Source organism: Anthonomus grandis, chromosome 7 (assembly GCF_022605725.1).
Source record: "Anthonomus grandis grandis chromosome 7, icAntGran1.3, whole genome shotgun sequence".
In the NCBI taxonomy this organism is placed as follows: Eukaryota; Metazoa; Arthropoda; class Insecta; order Coleoptera; family Curculionidae; genus Anthonomus; species Anthonomus grandis.
In genome coordinates, this window is record NC_065552.1 from 14,810,283 (window position 1) to 14,830,338 (window position 20,056).

Consider the following 20,056-nt stretch of genomic DNA (forward strand, 5'->3'; position numbering starts at 1 on the left):
ATGTTATCTTAAAAAAATATTTCTTTAATTTCATGTTACGTAAATATTAAAAATGTTAAAACTAATTTTTAAACTTAAACACGTTTATGACCAGAAAGTATTTGTCATTGTGTTATGTTCATACCCAACGGAATTTTCAAGATACCTTTCAATTCTATTAACCATGATAAGAAATACCTTAAGAGTTCACCAAAAAAATTAGAAAACGACTTTTAATTACATAATATAGAATAGAAAGACATAAACATATTACATAATATAGAAACCCTCTTCTCATCTAAAATAACAAAGTTGCTATAAATAATATAAAAATAACCTCCTGTATACCCCAATAAACATAACCTCCTGTATACGCAAAAATTTAATAAAGTAAATAAAGTAAAACTTTGTTTAAAGCTAAAAGGCTTCGCACTTTTGTTTTTGTAAGTAAACACCTTGTTGATTTTGAGAGTCTTTAATAAAACGTCTATCCTGTACAACGAATAAAGGAAATGGAAAAAAAGATTAAGGGAAAGGAGAGGAATACCTTATTTTTTCTCTAGGACATATATGAGTGTGGTAGTAAATTTATTTCCTAAAAAATCAATCAAACCAATGAGATAAGGGATATTAAATAGGCTAATTATTCCCATTTCAATAAACAATTGTTACTCTACAAAATGTTAGTCCAAGCGCACAATTAGATCCAAGTCAAGTTATATAATTTTTTTGCTGATTAAAAAACCGTTTGTCATAATTAAAAAGCTTCAATATTTTCTCATTCAAATTTGATCGTTTAGTTTGAGGTAAATTCTTAGCCACAAATTGATATTTGTCGATAGTAAATTCATCTTTCTTTATAATAATCTTTCTCTTATAAAACAACTTTTCCTCATCCCACCAAAAATAAGGTGAAAAATGTCCCTTATTACTTTATATACTCTTACCTTGCGCCGTAGTCTTTTGTAAGGTATAACTAGTAGGAGTGGAAAACCTGGCATTGGCTGGCTGGGTGATTCTAAAAACTTGATTGCCGGTACTCGATATCTAAAAGAAAAACAAGAAATACAATAAAAATATTATTTTATTTTGCAAAAGAAGTTCAAAAAGAACAGTGCGACTTACCTGTGGTCGGACTAGCCCTGGAGTTAAAGAACGGACGATGTTAGATTTGGGTGCGATTGGTCGCAGTAATGGAACAGGAGTTGTAGTAATGGGTGGAGTCGGAGACAGTTTCTAAATTTAAAGATAAAATATATTTTAGCAATAATATAATATTTTATTAATGGTGAGTCTAGTGGTGACTTTGCAAAAAAAATCTACCAGAAAAATAAACCCGCAGTTAAAAATAGTTTGTAAATTTTTCAAACCTAATATAAAGTAAAATTTTAAAGAGTTAATAGTACTTTTAAGGAAATTACAAATTAATTTATGTTTTTCTTGAAGATATATAAAAATAACAATATACAATTTTTTCTCCTTTACATCTAATAAGTATCAGTATATATCGATATAGCTACATTTATTTTATATTTTTCTGGAAAAAAAAAACAAAAATATTGATTTTTGTTGTATATTTCATGCTTCATCCTGTATGATAAATACCATATGTTTTTATTAAAATATTATGTCAACGTTTTGCAAATCTTTATAGCCTTTTCTTAAAAATAAAAACAAAAAAGTTAAATTACTTATATTAAAAAATTAAGGAATTTTTACTCTATAAACGCAGTTTTTTTGTGCAGTGCATGGCACAAAAACACTGTACGGCATTTTTATTTTCGAAAATGGAATATATAATATTTACAAGTGATATACAATCAAATGCAATCAAGGAGACTAGAGGTAAATAGACCGATCTGTATGTTAGACGTGTGTACCCAAGAATGAACGAAAACTAGTTTCGGAAAGTTGCCACATGGGCGTTGTTGGTCAGAAAGGTACCTTATTCTGATTGGCTGAACGTACCTTTTGATAATGTTAGTGTTATATACACTTAATGATAATGACAGCTGAAAATAATTGTAAATATAAAATTTGGCAATGTGTTATTTACTCCAAAGCTTTTTTATTATATTAAAAAAAGTGCCGCCGGGGAAAAATTCACCAAATATGTTGTTTTTTCTAAATTTTTGTATGAAATACTAGAAAAATTATAATGATAATGAAAATTAATATTGTTATTCCTGAGCGTCATCGAGAAATTTAACCGCAGCTCGAGAAAACTGTATAGCGGACACAACAACATGATTTCCCCATAGCTTTACGTAATCTTAAAGAATTAGAATTAATTATAGAAATAAGATCAATTTAAACGATAAATGTTTAAATGGATGCAAGGCGCAGCCGCTAATAAAATTAAGAATTAATCTCAAATAGTAATGTAATTCAAATTGTAAAGACTAAAAAACAATAAAAGAATAACTAAATAAAATTATTGGTTTGTCATGACAAAATTAATAAAATTAAATAGCATATATGAAATGATTTATTTTGTAGGTCTGGTCAGGATTTCGTTAACGTCTCACATTCATTCTTCGAAAAAAATTCAAAATCAAGACTTTAACGCATATAATATAGATATGAAATATTGATTAGAAAATAATTCATATAAAACTATTATAAATTTCTTGAAATATTAATTTTCGTTCCACAGAGAATGTTGAATGTAGAAATTGTTTGATATAAATTATATAAAAGGAATACATTAAATTAATTTAAATAATAACAAATACACAATTATTTTACTCAAACACTAATTTTGATTTTACCCGTATTTAATATATTAAGTAGAAGTTAAAGTGAAGTGGCTATAATATAAATTAAAGGAGTTTAATAATGGGGCTATACCAGCTACGTGATTGACAATTACATCTTTATTGATTTTCTCTTTTCTACACTGTTTTTTTGTCATTGGGACCTTCTTTGGACAAAGAGGCGCAGGTTACATTACCTGAGACTTAAACCACTGCATTAGATTTTTTTCCGAGTATTTTTCTCATCATCATTTTGTAAATACTCTTTGCTCAATAAGATTTCAAGATCATCATGCAAAACAAGTCCAAATAATCGCAAACCATTCATCATCGCACAATATAAGCAATAATTGATGCAGTTGCAGAAAATTGTTGAATAAAAATGCAAAATTTGGCAGCAAAAGGAAACTAAATTACCAGGGAAAAAATTTTTCTTTTGAAAAAATTGTTATTAATTGAAACCAATGTGAAAATAATTCAATATATGCCTAAACATTTAATTCTGTAAAATTGATTATTAACCAATATTAAAAACACAAAACGGTTCTCAAAAAATTACTATATCCTATATGGAATTTAATATTTATATATTTTTTGCATTATCAATAAAAAAAAACAAAAGTTACAACAATGATTTACCATATCCTGGTTCTTTAAATGACGATTTTCGACAATTTCCAGTAATGGACATGCCATTCTTCGTAAAGTTGCCTTGATGCCTGGTATCTGGTAAGTATCTTATAAAGTCGAATTTATACCCATTTGTAATGACGTCATTTTTGTTTATCTTTGTTTAGCATATTCCAAACAGCGGCGACAACAAACTTTTGAAAAAAATTGTTGTCTGATGATTATTCATCTTTTATATACTAGGTTATGTGAAATATCCGTCACTGTCAATCAAAAATATTGGTTTGTCAACTTGTTCTTGAAAGTTATTTCGAAAAGTGTTAGATAATGTATAAAAAAAGATATAATAGGTATAATGAACAATCGCAGCTGATGATTTTAAATATATTGGCTTTTTTTCAACTGTAAAAGGAACAAGTCCGAAACGGAATTGCACTTCAAATTGAGAATGTGATACGGCGAGCCGCAGATGCAACAAAATTGAGCACAACAACGATCGAAAATATAAAGAAGTATGGGATAAAATCAGATCAGGATTACGCAGCCTGTATATCTTCCAAGTAAAAGACAGCAAAAACCAAAATTACAACATATTTGAAACATAGAATTCGGGACACAATTTATTCTATGTACGCCAGAAAAGAATATGTAATATTGGCAACAATAAGAGAAAAGTTCAGGGAAGAAATTGAATATTTTGAGTTTTTCATTGACTCCTTAAGAAGATGGATCAATAGTATAGGCTTCAAGTGGAAAAAATCAAATAACAGAAAATATTTGATGGACTTGCCAAATATTGTTCATAAAAGAATCAATTTTTTAAGGGAGTATAACAAAAATATAAATGTAGGTCCGGAAGGTTTTACTCCAGTTTTCATTGACGAGACGTGGATTTTTAGCAAGGGATCATTTCGTAGTAGCTGGCAAGATGACACCAAGCACACGGATTCAAGGAAAAACAGTGAAGGTAAAAATTACCTGGTTATCTTTTTAGATTTTTTTTTGAATAAAAACTATTGCCCTTGTAAGGGCCCTCTAACTTCATAATTTCATCTGTTTCATATAATTTCTCTCTAAGACAATATGAGGGAATTTAACTCCATCCACTACTCGTATGTGCATGGAACATTACTTATTAATTATATTAAATGTATGTTCTGGAAGAATGATTTATCATATATTATTGAAGAGAATTGAATTATCTTTTATTTTTAAGGTCATCGTTATATCGTGGTCCACGCCGGAACTAAAGATGGATTCATCAAGGGTGCAAGTTTAATATTCAAGAGTGGATTAAAGACGGGAGATTATCATGACAATATGAACAGAAAAAACTTCGAAAACTGGTTTAAAACTCAGCTGGTTCCAAATCTTCCCCCAAAGTCATTTATAATCATGGACAATGAAAGTTACCATTCTGGTTTATTAGAAGAAATCTCGAGAAAATCTTAGACAAAGCAGAGACTGACCGAATGGTTGAAGAAAAAGAATATTGGCTTTCCAGAAAAAGCCATGAAAGATAAAATATGGAGTATTGCACGCAGAAACTGCCCTAGTGAAAAAAAGTACTTCCTTGATGAATATGTTAAACCTTTAGGACACAAAATTTTGCGACTGCCACCATATCATGGCCAGTTTAATGCAATTGAAATGGTATGGTCGGAATGTAAACGAAAATATGATCAATATATTTCCAAATTTAAGGGTCATTTAAGTGATCTTCAGAAGTTCTGACTACATGGGAAAGGGTAATAAACGAAATTTCTATAGATCATTGGCAAAAATATGTTTTTCATACAGAAAAGGTAATTGAAAAGGCTTGGGAGGCAATACAAGTGTGTGATGCCTATGACATTCTGCCACTTGTGATTACGACTGACGAAGACAATATCTCTGATTTCAGTTCTGACTCTGACAATACTGACGAGATTGATTAAGCTTTTTTTGTTCTAGCAAATTTTATTTTATGATCTTCGTTTAAGTATTCAATCATATCGTTGCAATTTCATTAACTTGGTAATGCAATATGGCGTGTTTTTTTTTAAATTGTATGTTTTATTTTTTGGAATGGTATTTTCATTTTAATGTGTTAACATATTCCTTCAAGCAGCATTTTTTTTCATGAACAAGTAAATTAAATTGTCAGTATTTAAATTTTTCCCAGTGAGTTAAAATAATTTTATACCATTATTCACAATTTTTGTAAGCTCGGTTTTGTTACGTCTACTGCTAGTGCCGAATTTTACTTCAAATATGTTGTAGATTTGGTTTTTGCGGTCTTTTGCTTGGAAAATATATGAGCAGCGTAATCCTGATCTGATTTTATCCCATTCTTCTTTATATTTGCGATCGTTGTTGTGCTCAATTTAGTTGCATCTGCGGCTCGCTCTATCACATTTTCAATTTGAAGTGCAATTCCGTTTCGGACTTGTTGTTTATGTCCTATTATTTATGATTAATTATAATAATATTTATTAATTGTTAAGTTTGTTAATAATACAATAAATACTACAAGATTTTTTTAAATTTTTTGGGAATGAAAGTATATACACAAATATAAAAATATAATAATATGCTGCTAAAATAAATCATTTGTTAATTTATGAACGTATAGAAATACATAGCAGACTATTAATTTCTGAAGGCGATGGTAAAGTTTCTAACCTAATATTGATTGGCAAAAATATCTACGCCATACGTTTTTTCTCACCTGGATGACGTAACTACAAATGGGTATAATTTCGACTTTACTACTATCAGGATGGATTACTTTACGCCATATCTTGACAACATCTTATTTAGAAAAGAACAATTCGCATACATGAATACCTTTTTTAATGTAATCAAATATCTCTCACCAATTTCAAAACTTATTTTCATCCTGCACAAACGAAATTGATGCAAAATAGTTTTTGCAATATAAAATTCGAATAAATATGATGAATACGAAAAATTAATTCATAGTAATTCAATCATTCTACGCTAAGCTGTGGAGTCATAAAAAGAGTTAAAACTTTTCTTTTACAACTTTAATCCATAAATTCATGTTAAATGTCTTATCCGCATTTAACATGAATTTGAAACGATTGTTATCAAAAATTCTCCTTTTGAAAACCAAATTGGCGCGAGTGAAAATATGATAAAATGAAAAACACAGTGCAGATTGACCAATCGGAGCGAGGTACACTTCTGACTAACAGGCTACTTTGGAAACCCCGTTATCGTTAAATTTTGCGTACACGTTACCTCATTTGGGAAGTGCGGAGATCAGTCTCCTTTTATCCAGTCTCATTGAATGCAATGTATGTCAATAAAACGCCTAAATTATTTACGTCCTTAAAATAATGACAGAAAAATGAGTGGTGTTTAAGTATTTATGGCAATGGATATGCGGCCGCGGTTCCGAGAGAAATTCCCAAGAATGACTTAGAATAGGGAAATTATTGCAATATAGTGAGTGATTTTTTTTTTAAAGAATTCGAATCATAAGATTTAAATATAAAAGAGATTGACGATAAAGGTGTACCTCACAACTTGGCCACACAAAACATTCTTGATTCGTCCACATCTAAATTTGGATAGTAAAAATACAGTTGTGGAAGAAAAAAAAATATATATAGAGAAATATATAGAGAAAAATATCAACTGTGTAAAAAAAGTATAATGGAAATGACATACAGGTTGGGGAATTGGAAATTACGCATTGTCCAAAATAATGGCGACACTACATAATCTCGTCAATGAGCGAGCGCGTCAAGAGGTCTGTCATTTAAAATTTCGATTTTTTATTTGGGTTTTCGTTTTTGCGTCAAAGCTGCAAAAATTGTTAAGTAAAATTAAATTTCCCATGAAAAGTCTTTCTTTGAAAATTTTTGTCAGAGAAGCCGTATAATTTTTAGAATTTTGCAACTAACGAACAAATAAATATATAGAAAACAACAACATAGATTAAAAGAGTGATTTTATGTATAAACCTTAAGAGACGTTTTGTGGAAAATCGCAAAAAATCGCCAAACTCAGTCATCACACGTAAATAAAATTTACGTTGAGTTGCGTGGTATGATATTCTAAAATCTACATTTTGCCTAGTTAGCCAGGTTATAAAGACTCGATGGCTAGTCATAAAGGCTTAAAGACAGCTCCTAAGAATCCCTCCCTTCTAAGAATTACGTAAAAATTTCCCAAAACAAAATTCTAAAAGCCACTAAAAAGAAAATATACCATAACACATTTTTAAAATATACCTTTATATAATCATTACTTATTATCTAATTTCTATGGGATAGGATTAAAAGGTAAATGCTAGTAAGGAAAGGGATCTACATTACCTTTACCTTGGATGGTGGCTGATCGTCGTCCTTGATAGGAGTATAATCGGGGTCTACTTCGTAATCACTACGTTTTCGTCGGTTTCTATTCACCGCCGGGGTCTTAGACTCGTCCTTTTTAGGCTCAGGGGATAAACAGCACGTCGTGTAGTCTGTTGTCATTACCTCGGGATGCGATTCTGCTAGAGATGAAGCCCGTCTAATGAAAAAAAAAATAATAAAAAATGAAATCAGTAAAACCATTACCAATCTAATTCCATTGATTTTGAAAGTAATTGAGCTCATACTTTAGACGCAAGCTTTTCGGTTGCAATAGTTTGCTACGGGGAGTAATATTTTGGTCATGCCCTAGACTAAATAGTAAAAAATTATAATCACTTGAAAAATAACTAAGCAATTCAAATTTACAAATCGAAGTTTTGATAAACTCCGTATTGTATACGTGGTGGTGTTCTGTATCAATGTAGTTGTACCGATAGCGAAACTATTAATATTATAAAAAAAAAATTGACAGTGGTGTAGTCATTAATAAGAATCAATTAAAATATTTTGATAGTTTGTTATTAAAAGATGAAATAAATAAGGTTTTTTAGAAATTTTAGGGTGCAGAAAAATTCTCAACCATCTAGCAAATACTTCATACTTAAAATATATATAAAAATAAAACAATGTGAAACCTGTAGTGATATAGCTACTTCAGAGCTCATATATATATCACTCAGAAATCTCTATAAGTACAAAGACATGCTGCCCTGAAAAAACTTTTATCCGAAAGCCTGGTCTTGTGACACTTAAATTATCGTAATTTTGTGTATGGGTCTTTCTTAGACTTTGTTTCCAGGCAAATACTGCAACGTGTACAAAACTCTAGTATTTGATTTATATAATCTTAGGGCGGGATACCACTGCAGGTATAAACTTTCAGAGCTTGGTTGGCTCATTATTTAAGATCACTAAACCCTACAAGTCACTTGTTTTATAGACCGTCTGGTAAAAACCAATTTGTCGGCCTATCTGAAGAAAAGACTCTCAAAAAGAAGCCCAGTAGATTTAGCAACTTTATAAGTATACTAAAGCACCGTATCTTTTTTATCTGGGATCCAAAGTGTACAATGACTTAATTTGCAAAAAGCTCAATGATCTCTCTCAACAAACAGTAAAGAGAAAACTAAAAAATCTTTTGCTTGGCCAATTTTCATAGGACTCTATTGCTGTTTTACTTCTCTTTTATCTATCTTTATCTGTTCTTCGAATTTGTATACTTAGCATATTGATAATCTTGGTTTTTAAAGTATTGTAATTTTTTTTCAATCATTAGTATTATGTACCTACTCTATTGGTACTGATATTATTTATCAATGCTCTATTAAGTTACCAGCCTTAACTGCCCTAACCAGAGTCTATTTAAAATCAAGACTATTTATTATTATTATATACACGCATTACATTACATTTTCGCTAGAGTACTCTGGAAATTTATGCAAAAGGGTACTCCTGCTACAGAAAAGGTCTATTCGAGTACATGTGTCAGAGATTAGCTTACAAGAAGAAAAGACCACCACCTTATAAGAACGCAAAGTACGATTTTCTAATGTATAATGTCTGTAAACGATTTAATAATTTAAGTAAATGATATCTTCTATTAACATTTACATACTTAAAAGTTTGTTTCAATAAGATTTTGAAACAAGTTACCGAGAAAACGAAGTTAAGACTTTCAAGCAGCAAATTCTCGTTTAATACCACCAGACAAATCGGTAAAAAATTTTGTAAAAACAAGACTAATAAAAAAAATGACTTTACAAAAATTGGAGGGTTCGATAAAACAAATAACGGGGATCTTAAATTTTACTTTCAGGTTCATTTCCAAGGTTACTTGAAAGTGCATTTTTAATACCGTGTTCAAAAAGAACGAACAATTTTATTTTGAAAATGGTATTTGTTTTTTTTGTTGACAATCCTGCCAACATTAAATACATAAAAAGCTGGTAAATGTTTTTTAAAACGCATCATGCAAATAACTGTACAAACAAGTAATATCAAAATGTAGGGTACGACGGGAATAACGGTGACCTTAAATTTTACCGTTAGTTTTTATTTTTAAAGTAATTTGAAAATCAAGGTTAGTTTACGAAAAAGAAAAAAACAATATTTAAGCTTGCATTTTTGAAAAGTTGTTAAGCAGCTATTATTTGAACGGTTTTTTTAAAGAATAAACGTTGAAATGGAAACTCTTATAGGAATGAATGATTTTAACTATGACAACGGCAATACTGCTTTGAGCCCATTTTTCAAAGCTTAAACATAAATTCAAAATAATCATCCATTATTCTCAAAGAGACATAGGTATATGACTACGAGGTCTGGCTATTAAATAACGAGACTGCATGTCCAGAGGCGCCCTAGACGGATGGGAAAAAAAACGAGTAGTGCGTTGGGTATCTAGATATCTTGTCTATGCATGTACCAAAACACATTTTCGTCACTATTATAGTATTCGTGGAGTAGCGGTTTGAAACGAACGTGTTTTTTTCTCGTGGCGAAAACCATGTGTGATGAAAAACAAGAGTAACGCATCAAAGTCAAAAATAGCTTTATTGTTACGTAACATCATCTGTTGTTAACAAAGCATTATATAAAATCTTAAAGATAGTTGACAACATAATCTTTTACAAAAATATAAAAATTTTAACAATTCTTACATACATAGAATATAGAACACACCCAAAGAAAGGGTAATAAGAATTCACATTACGCTGCGCAAAACTCTTCACTGTCAAAAAATTGTATTTAAAAACTCGTCTACAGAATAAAATGCTTTAGCAAGCAAAAGTTTCTTTATATTCTTCCTAAAACGTTTTTCACAATTTATTAGCCTTATATAAAGGGGTAGGTGGTTAAAAAGCCTTCTGCCCCCGTACACAAAAGAGGACTTAATCTGCTCACTTTTTGGGATAGGCAGAGGTAAAGAGAAGGTTGTTCGGAGATTGTAACCCGAGGAGGGGGGGCCAAGTTGATGGCGATATTTTTTGTGGATAAGACAAACAGTCTCTAAAATAAAAAGGCATGGCAATGTCAGGACAGAGTGTTTTAAAAATAATGGCCTACAGGGGCTACGAAAGGGAGCTGCACACATGTAGCGTATGGCTCTTTTTTGCAAAATAAATAGAGAGCTGAACAAATACTGAGAGCACTCACCCCAAAACACAATACCGTATCTCAGATAAGACTCTATAAGAGCATGGTAGGCAATTTTGCCCACATCAAGTCCCAGAGAATGTGTTATTACTCTAATAGCATAACAGTTGGATGATAACTTCCCTAATAAAGAGGAGATATGATTTTCAAATTTTAATTGCTTATCAATCGTCAGGCCCAAAAATTTGCATGTTTCAGAAGGACTTATTGTTTCATTTTGCAAAGTGACAGTTCCAAGGTTACATTTAAAAGTTAAAATATTAGTTTTAGAAATATTAAAGGTTAATCTATTAGATTCACACCATGACTTTACAAGAATTAAATCTTCATCAACAATATTCCTTAATCTCTTGGTGTCAGTGTCATGCCAAAGTAATGTTGTATCATCCGCAAAGATAGTAAATTTGCCCCTAATTGGAATTTGAGAGATATCATTGACATATAGCAGGAACAATATTGGTCCAAGAACAGAACCCTGGGGTACACCAGCGTCCATATTCAGACGGGATGACATATCATTGTCAAAGAATACCCTTTGTGTTCTTCCAGATAGGTAAGAGCGAAACCAGTCGAGAGCAACTCCTCTGAATCCGTAGGTTTCTAGCTTCTGTAGCAGTATTCTGTGACTTACACAGTCAAACGCCTTAGATAAGTCACAAAACACCGCCGCCGCACTCTCCCCATCAGATGTACCCAGTTTCGTCCGGAATCCAAATTGCTGATGGTTAAGAACATTATGCCGTTTCAGAAATTCCATCATCCTAGTTTTTACCAATTTTTCTACAAGCTTGCCAAGCGTGGGAAGCAGGGCTATGGGTCTAAAATTTGATGGGTCATCATAGTTTCCACCCTTAAATAATGGTATAATCAAGGCATCCTTGAGTAAATGTGGAAAGGACCCACTTGAAAGTGAAACATCAATCTTAAATTTCTCGTTAAATTGAAAAAAACTCCGACTGAGTGCTATAAGTTGTTGCAAGAGGCCTATGGGGAAAATTCTCTCTCTCGTGCGCGTTTTTGAGTGGTGTAAGCACTTTAGTGAGGGCCGAGAGAGCACTGAAGATGACCAGCGCTCAGGTTGCCCTGTCACTGTTTCAACTCCGGAAACAGTGACCAAAATCAACCAAATTGTGCATGCTTGCGTGCAGATCGTCGAATGAGCACCCGGATGATTGCCAGGCTGTAAACGCCGATAAAGAAAAGGTTAGAAAAATTTTACACGGGGAATTACACATGACAAAAGTCTGTGCAAAGTTGGTGCCAAAAAACCTGACTCCTGACCAAAAGCTCTTGCGTCAACAGGTCTGCTCAGATTTCCTTGAAAGGTTAGAAGAAGATCCCGGACTGATGAAAAACATTATTAATTGCGACGAAACGTGGATTTTTCAATACGATGTTGAAATCAAGCGGCAATCGATGCATTGGAAAACGCCTGAATCGCCCAGAATAAAAAAAGTAAGGATGTCCAAATCAAAATTCAAGGCAATGTTGATCGTTTTTTTCGACAGTATCGTGATGACTGAATGGGTTCCAGAGGGTCAGACTGTCAACGAGACTTACTATTTGTCAGTTTTGGCAACACTGCGAGAACAAGTTCGTAAGAAACGGCCCGAGTTGTGGAAAAACAACTCGTGGATTTTGCACCAGGACAACGCACCTGCCCATAACGCGCTATCTGTGAAGCAGTAGTTTGGCCGGTAAGCGCACTCCAGTGCTCGAACACGCGCCGTATTCGCCAGATTTCGCCCCGTGCGACTATTTTTTGTTTCCGAAGATAAAATCTGCTTTGAAAGGGACCCGATTTGAGTCGATGGAAGCGGTAAAGCAAAAAACGGCAGAGCTCCTAAAGGCCCTCACCAAAGAAGATTTCCAGCACTGCTTCGATCGATGGAAAAAACGTATGGAAAGATGTGTGGCGAGGGGAGGGGAGTATATTGAAGGGGAGCATTCGAATGTATAATACTTTTTTTATTTAATAGCCAGACCTCGTATACCCACTTTGAGTATATTTTCTCTTCCTTTGGTCTTAAACATAAATCTCCAAGATGAAATTTAAGGTCATCCCTATTTGTTGTTATATTTTTATCTTCTAGGTTTTTTTTGCTTTATGAATACATTCTTGTTTTTTTAAAATTAAGAACAAATTACTTTGGAGATTTACGGGGAATTACCTGATCCGACAATTTTTTAAAAATACAAAAAATTTAAATTATAGGCCTCTTGTTTTTGTCAATGTATATTAAATTAAATATAATTTAATTTTTATTACCTGCGTAATGACTAGATAAAACAAATAATTTTAGGACTGAAATTATGAGTAAATAAATCATTTACTTCACTTTCTAAAACAAGTGTCAATTGATTTAGCTTTGTAAAAAAGGTATTGGACACATTATAGTTTCATACTGAATGGAGATCAAATTTTAATTATCCATCAAAAACAAAGTTATAATAGTGAAGCACTTACGATAGTTCTCTTGTATAATATTCCATAAACTCTGCGCAGGCAGCTCTTAATATTGACAGCTGTTCTGGCTCACACCTAAAGCAATTCCAGTCGTCACTTTCCCTAATCTCTTTAAATTTTTTTAGTCCAAAATTGTTTTTTATGCAGCGCTAGAAATATAATAATAATAATTTGTGAAAGCTAGAAATTAAAAAGATTACTTCTAAAAGGAATTGTTGGAGAGGAGCTCAACGGGATCAGAAGCCTTTTAACTGAAGTGCTGATACATGGATGAAAGTCGAAATATCAACATTATATAAAAAGGCCTTTGTTTCATTTAGACCTTTACCAACAATTCTTTTCATTAAATGATTACACTTACCTTGCAAAAGACGTATTCGCAAGACGAGCAACACAACACATGGCCACCTTGCCCACACCATCTGAAAGATAAGTATTATAATGATTTTAAGAAATAAACTGTTAAGAAAAAAATATATTTTTTTACTGACCTACAATATAATTCACTTCCATCTTCATCCTTTTGAAATTCACCACTTGTGTAAAAATGATAACAATTCTTGCAAATCAATACTTTCAAAAGTGGGTGAACAAAACGATTGTTTGCTCCAGATAAGGCGCTTCCTAGGTGAACATTGCAAGCAGTACAGTGGACTTTCGTCTTCTGAACTGGATTGTCTAAAGTAAATTGATATAAAGATTAAAGAGTGTTTAAAACATACAACACATGTTAGAATAGTCGAAATAGAGTGGCTCTTACCTTCAGTGAACATTTGTTTCCTCATCTCAATTTCTACAGGAGTAAGATCAAATTGCACTAAAAAAACATTATGTGTATCATTCATCTGAATTTACTGTTTTATTGCAATATAACATACATTCAGCTCCAGTTATTTCATCAACAAGGGTAGAGAATATTGGTTCGTATGGTAAAGGACTGTTAGCAGTTTCTCTAGCATCTATAATGAAAATAAGTAAATAACGAGTCCTATCTATTATGGAAACAAATTTGTATGTTTAATTTCCAAACTAAATAGAATTTCATAAGTTTTGTGACTGGTAACTAGACTTATTTATAGGTTAAGTGGCAGCTACAAAAAATACAAAATTTCTAACGCGAACAGTCCTAATTTATATCTATTATACATTATACAGTTATTATATAGTATAACATACATTATAAGGTTATCAAGACACGGGTCAATTATGACCCAGCTTCTAGTTCTTGCCCAGTATGACTGACCTGTACTTGAAACTAAATTTGCCTACTCCATCTTTAGTTTCAAGTAAAACATCATTTATTCTACTGAAATGTACGAATTATCCAATTTCATGAGTTCTCAAATAGCATATTGCCTATAGGCGGTACAGGAGTAAAAAAAAGAATTACCTTTATTTGTAATCCAGAACACGATTGTTAAAAAATGGGAATAAGGTGTTAATACAAAGTACATTCTTTACACAAGTCAATTAAATTTAAAGGATATAACTTTAAATTTTAATTTCTAATATAAATCAACGTTAAGTATGTCACAATTCTATATCACAGTATTGCTATTCACCAATTTTACATTAGTTTTAGTTAGCTAATTTTACATTGCAGACCTCCAGCTAACCTCACTTTGATATCAATGGATCAAATGGGAACCGCCATCAGTGTGTTACACATCATTGTAAGCACCATTAAGTGTCTACTCAACAGTGCCAAAAAAATAAAGAAATCGATCGACGTACCAGCGGATAGAGAGCTAAAATGTTTGGTAATAATGAATATTTTATCATCATACTTTGGTATGTCAAATGGATATCCTATTGTGTGATACATGTTTATAGACTTATAATTTGTAAAAAGCTGTTTGAAAAATAAAAAATTTAAACAGTTTACGGAATTTATTGAAAGTGAAGTGCTCAAAATGTACTAAAATGTCACATACCTAAAAAAAGTTTTCTGTATTAATGTTAATTTTTATTATTTTTTTTGACTTAAGTCCAACATATTGAAGTCGCCTTTGGACTTTTATTTTATTGATCCCTAAACCCAACACTAATCCAAACGATATAGACATTTTAATGTTGCTTACAATGATGTTTCACACAATGGGGGCTCCCATTCGACCAACATATCAAAGTGAAGCTAGCTGGAGGTGATTGACAGAACTTTGTCAAATATAAAAGCGTCCTCCTGTATATCTAAATTGACGCATTTTTTTTTAAGAAGTTATTACGGATGGTTCGTTTTGAAATAAAAGCACTGTATATTATATATGCATATTGTCAAGCCCTTAAATGCACAAAGATTAAACTATTACAGATGTTGTTATCGGCTTTTTAATCCCTTTACAAAATCTACTCATGAAATAAATAGTTCTTAAATAGCTTTTGCTCTTATAGACAGCAGGTGACAGATTTCAATCACCGAAGAAAAGTGTGGTAAAGCTAAATTAAATAGGGATAGATGTATACCATGCCATTCATTAGAGGGCAATTTAAAATTTAATTAATAGAATACAAAATAGGACTCAACGCCTATAACGGTTGCCATGTATATATTATATAAAATTAAAATATAAAAGGTATGTAAGCTAATGTAAATAGAAGATTTAGCTTACCATCACTATGGACTACAGGAGCATCATCAACATCCATTGTAATATCTGGACAGAACATGGAAGGATCGAAATCTTCTTCATCCATGTCCATGTCTTGTGATTCTGCACTATCTACAAAGAAATTGTTTATTTATTTATTCATACCAAAAAGTACAAACTCTTACACAAGTCAAAATGTTATCTCAATAGTGCAATGCTTCAATTTATTTTAACAAAATTGATTGATATTATATCTTAAAATCTTTTAAAATAAATTTAAAAGGTTATTATTACACTATGAAAAATATAATTTAAGTACATTTTGAAATTAAAAACTTTTATAAAATGTATTAAAACCTTACCACTCTTATGTTTTTGAAGGCCTGAAATGCTGGGTTCACTGGAGTTTGTTTTATTGCCCTTTTTATGTTTTAGGGTTTCTTTCTTTTTTTCCATAACTTGTTCCTTAGCAGATTCCTCTTCATTGTCAGTGTTTTCTTCTATAATTTCAATTACTTTTTCCAGATCAGGTTCTTTACATGGTTTCTCCTTGTCACTCTGTGATCCTCCAATTTCAATTTGTTTTTTAATAATTGACGGTTCTTCACTAGGTTCTTTCTTACCATTTCCTGCATCAACAATTTTAATGTCTTCAACTGATTCATTAATTAATTTTTTCTCATTGTCATTATCTTCGTTATTAGATTTTTCCTCCTGAGTTTTGGAACTTTCATTGTTAACTTCTTCTTCAGAGGCTTCCTTTATAGCTTCTGTTGTGGGTTGAATGTCTTCTTTGTTTTCACTATCTGAATCGTCACTTTTAGGATCAGTTTTCTGCAAATCTTTACTAGCACTCTGTCCCTCGTTATCTAATTTATTTCTCTCAGGTTCTATCTGGGGAGTGTCAGGAGAAGCAACCATTTCAACATTACTTGAGGTGCTTGATATACCATTTTCTTCATCAATATTATTGCTTATGTTTATATGATTAGGCTCACTGCTACTCGTCACATTTTCATCAATTTTGTGCCCTTCATTTTTTGATTCATACTCCATTCCTTTAAGATCTGGCTCACGATCTTCGAGTTGTTCGTTTTCCGTATGACCGTCTTTTTCTGCGTTATCGCCATTTTTAATGGGTCCATCAGAAGTTCCATCTGAGGATATTCCATTTTCTAAAGGTATTATAGTGTTAATAGAAATATAGTAAATTGATTGATTTTAAAGATTCAAAATATAAATGAAGGAATTATAATTATTGATTGTTAAATAAGTACCTACTATAGATACCTCCTATACTTTAATTATTAACTGGCTTAATAATTAAAGTCTTAATTTAAATGAAAGTTTAATATAAATTCCTCCTATATCTATAGAACTATTGTATATTCAAACTTTGAATTAAAACATTTTTGACACCAAGGAATTGTTTGTTAAAAAATTAAGCCATATTTATTGGGTTATTATGGAAGTAGTTTTCCCACCATTTGACTTTCTTTCATTTCTTTTCATTTGATATTCAATTAGTGTATTTCATTTGAATTGCATAGTAAGCATTGAGGTATTATTAACACTAACATTTTTAATTTGCTGAAAACGACATCTGGTGATGCGTGAGGTAACCTAATAACTAACTTACATTTTAATTAAAACATATTATAAATAATAAAATGTAATGCAATGAGCTTTATTACTTATTTTAGAACGTCCAAATACTAAGACAAACAACCAATTATCTTCATCGGTATCAGAAGATCTATTTGCAATCTATAGCAAGTAGAAAAGATGTCGATTGAATTCCCTCGGGCTTGTGTGATTAATTGTGAGACTTAAGTGAGATTAACCAAGAAAATTAAGGTATTGTTGAGCCTAAAAAGAAAAAAGAAGAAAAGCGGTTGAAGAAGAAATACTAAGTCTTCAAGAAATAGTGGAGCTGAATAGTACAAACTGAATGAGAAATTATTCAAAATAAAAGAGCTGTCAAGCCGGTTTGGAAAAATTGCAAAAATAAATGTACCAACACATTTTCAGAAAAAAGTCCAAATATCCAGTATTTACAACTTTTTGAGAATTACACATCATTGTAATTGGAAAGCGAAAACCAGCTACAGAAAGTATTAATCGACAGATTTTTAATATAGAATTTAACATTCCATTTTTCCAACCAAAGAAAGATTCATGGCATTGGCATACAAATATAACAACTCGTCAGTGGAAATACAGCAGAAATGGAAAAGCAGTATTTGTCAGTTCAATCAAATGTAGTATATGCACCTATAATTTTAGTATATTTAACCTTGCCACTAATGAATGTCAATATTATAATTATGTGGAATGAGTCAATTCCTAAAAGAGGCTAATCTGAAATAGGTGGTTGTTTGCTAAAGTTTGTTGAAACTTAATTGAAAAAACAAATCAAAATAAAAAAAAAGTAAAATGGGTAGTCTATAAAGTAAAGTAGAAATACTGCTTCAGGGTAGTAATCTTTACTGTTTGCAATTTTCATTAACAATCTACCTGAGTGTGTTCAATTTTCCCAAAGCCTAGTTTATACTGATGATTTTAAAATATTTAAACAAATTAGTTCTCTTAATGATTCTAAAGATTTACAGAGGGATTTACATAATATGAACAAATGGTTTTTAGACAATAAAATTAAATAATATTGTAATTAGTAATGTGTAAAAGAAAGACTGAATGCCATGACTTAGACAGGACGGGGGTTTATTTGCAATCAAACCTAAAATTTAATAAGCACTAGGATATTATTATTAAAAAAGCATATAGGGCACTGGGTTTTGTTATTAGAAACTCAAGGTGGTTTAAAATAGATACTGTAATCTGAATGAAATTAATAGAATCGATTTTAATGTCCCCAAGGTAGCCCTTAGACCTACAAACTATTTTTAATATAAATGTTTTAAGTCTTAAAAAAAAACTACTTAGTGTGGGATTAAATTAATTTTACAATCCGCTGTTCTAGTCCTTATTATTATACTCAATCTTATTTTATTGTTGTATGTATCTTAGTACTGCCTTTATTGACCTGTAACTTTTCCCTATAGTCTAATTTTATTGTTTTATTTAGTAATTTTATTGTCTCTTTTTTATTAGGTTAGTTTGGTTTTGTTTAGTTAGTTGGTAGACACACCCTCATTGTAATTACATTATTATAATGTGTTTTGATTGAAGCTTAAATAAATAAATGAAGAAAATAAATAAGTGTAAATTTGGTGCAAAAGACATTAAATAGGAACACCAAGAAAAATCTGCTACACAGCAGGACCTATAGACCAAGCTCAATAAGATGGTGGATGTGAGGAAAACTTTAATGTGATTTATTTCACAGTTCCAAGAAATAATCAAAACAGAGTGGCTGAATCCTATCAAAGGTCAAAACAAAAGAAAGGAAGGAAGGAACTAAACCAGCATAATGGTATCACAGAAATAACAATCTTAACTCTAACATCTCTATATTGAAACTGTCAAATTTTATGTAAGCATTTTCTTCAGATATGAAATTTATTCAAATTTGAAGAAGATATTAGGTATAAAGAGCAGCCTGTTATACCACCCCATAGATTAACAATAAGTTATAGCAGTTTTATATTACTTCTCTAATGTATAAACTTCTTAAGCTTTTTATTATTTAATGCTGTTGTGTATTTTAAATTTAATTTTAATTATTCATTATATTATTTAGGCGAGAAAATAAATATAAATTTCAAAATAGTTTTACCACTAACCAAAACTTTTTAATTTTACTCTCCATACATGTTTTACTAACAATGTTAGCATCTTTGGGGAGAAGATTAAAACTGGAGTTTTGAGTAAAAAGTAAAGAGTTCAGTGATGGGGTTAAATCAGTTTTGTGGTTTGAATGTGATGCCAAAGGTTTTAACCTTAGGACCAAATAAAGGTAGTTGATAAGTATAGCATTTTTAGTGTTTATTTTGCTTGATCTTGAGAGTCTTTCTAAAAACATCCACTTTGGTCCATAGGTCATGGTACTGATTGTTTTATTTAAAGATCACTCAACAAACCCACATTTCCTAATATAGTTTCCTGTTTCAAGGTTCCAGGAAAATTTTAAAAACTCATAAATTATAA

At 31.2% G+C, this 20,056-nt stretch overlaps 1 protein-coding gene across 3 annotated transcripts in view; it reads right to left on the reverse strand.

The window, feature by feature from the left end:
- The window catches only part of LOC126738929 (uncharacterized), a 50,235-nt gene that overhangs the window by 24,645 nt on the left and 5,534 nt on the right, over nucleotides 1-20,056 (reverse strand). The window contains exons 5-15 of one of the 3 annotated variants that reach the window (XM_050444417.1): nucleotides 16,570-17,121; nucleotides 16,309-16,512; nucleotides 15,968-16,078; nucleotides 14,237-14,317; nucleotides 14,119-14,175; nucleotides 13,850-14,036; nucleotides 13,720-13,780; nucleotides 13,359-13,507; nucleotides 7,694-7,892; nucleotides 1,105-1,215; nucleotides 927-1,026 (exon numbers count right to left, since the gene is read on the reverse strand). In XM_050444417.1, the coding sequence (XP_050300374.1) occupies nucleotides 927-1,026; nucleotides 1,105-1,215; nucleotides 7,694-7,892; nucleotides 13,359-13,507; nucleotides 13,720-13,780; nucleotides 13,850-14,036; nucleotides 14,119-14,175; nucleotides 14,237-14,317; nucleotides 15,968-16,078; nucleotides 16,309-16,512; nucleotides 16,570-17,121 (1,812 nt within the window). Of the gene's footprint in view, nucleotides 1-926; nucleotides 1,027-1,104; nucleotides 1,216-7,693; nucleotides 7,893-13,358; nucleotides 13,508-13,719; nucleotides 13,781-13,849; nucleotides 14,037-14,118; nucleotides 14,176-14,236; nucleotides 14,318-15,967; nucleotides 16,079-16,308; nucleotides 17,122-20,056 lie in introns of all 3 variants that reach the window. The other 2 variants (XM_050444416.1, XM_050444415.1) reach the window with 2 other exon arrangements.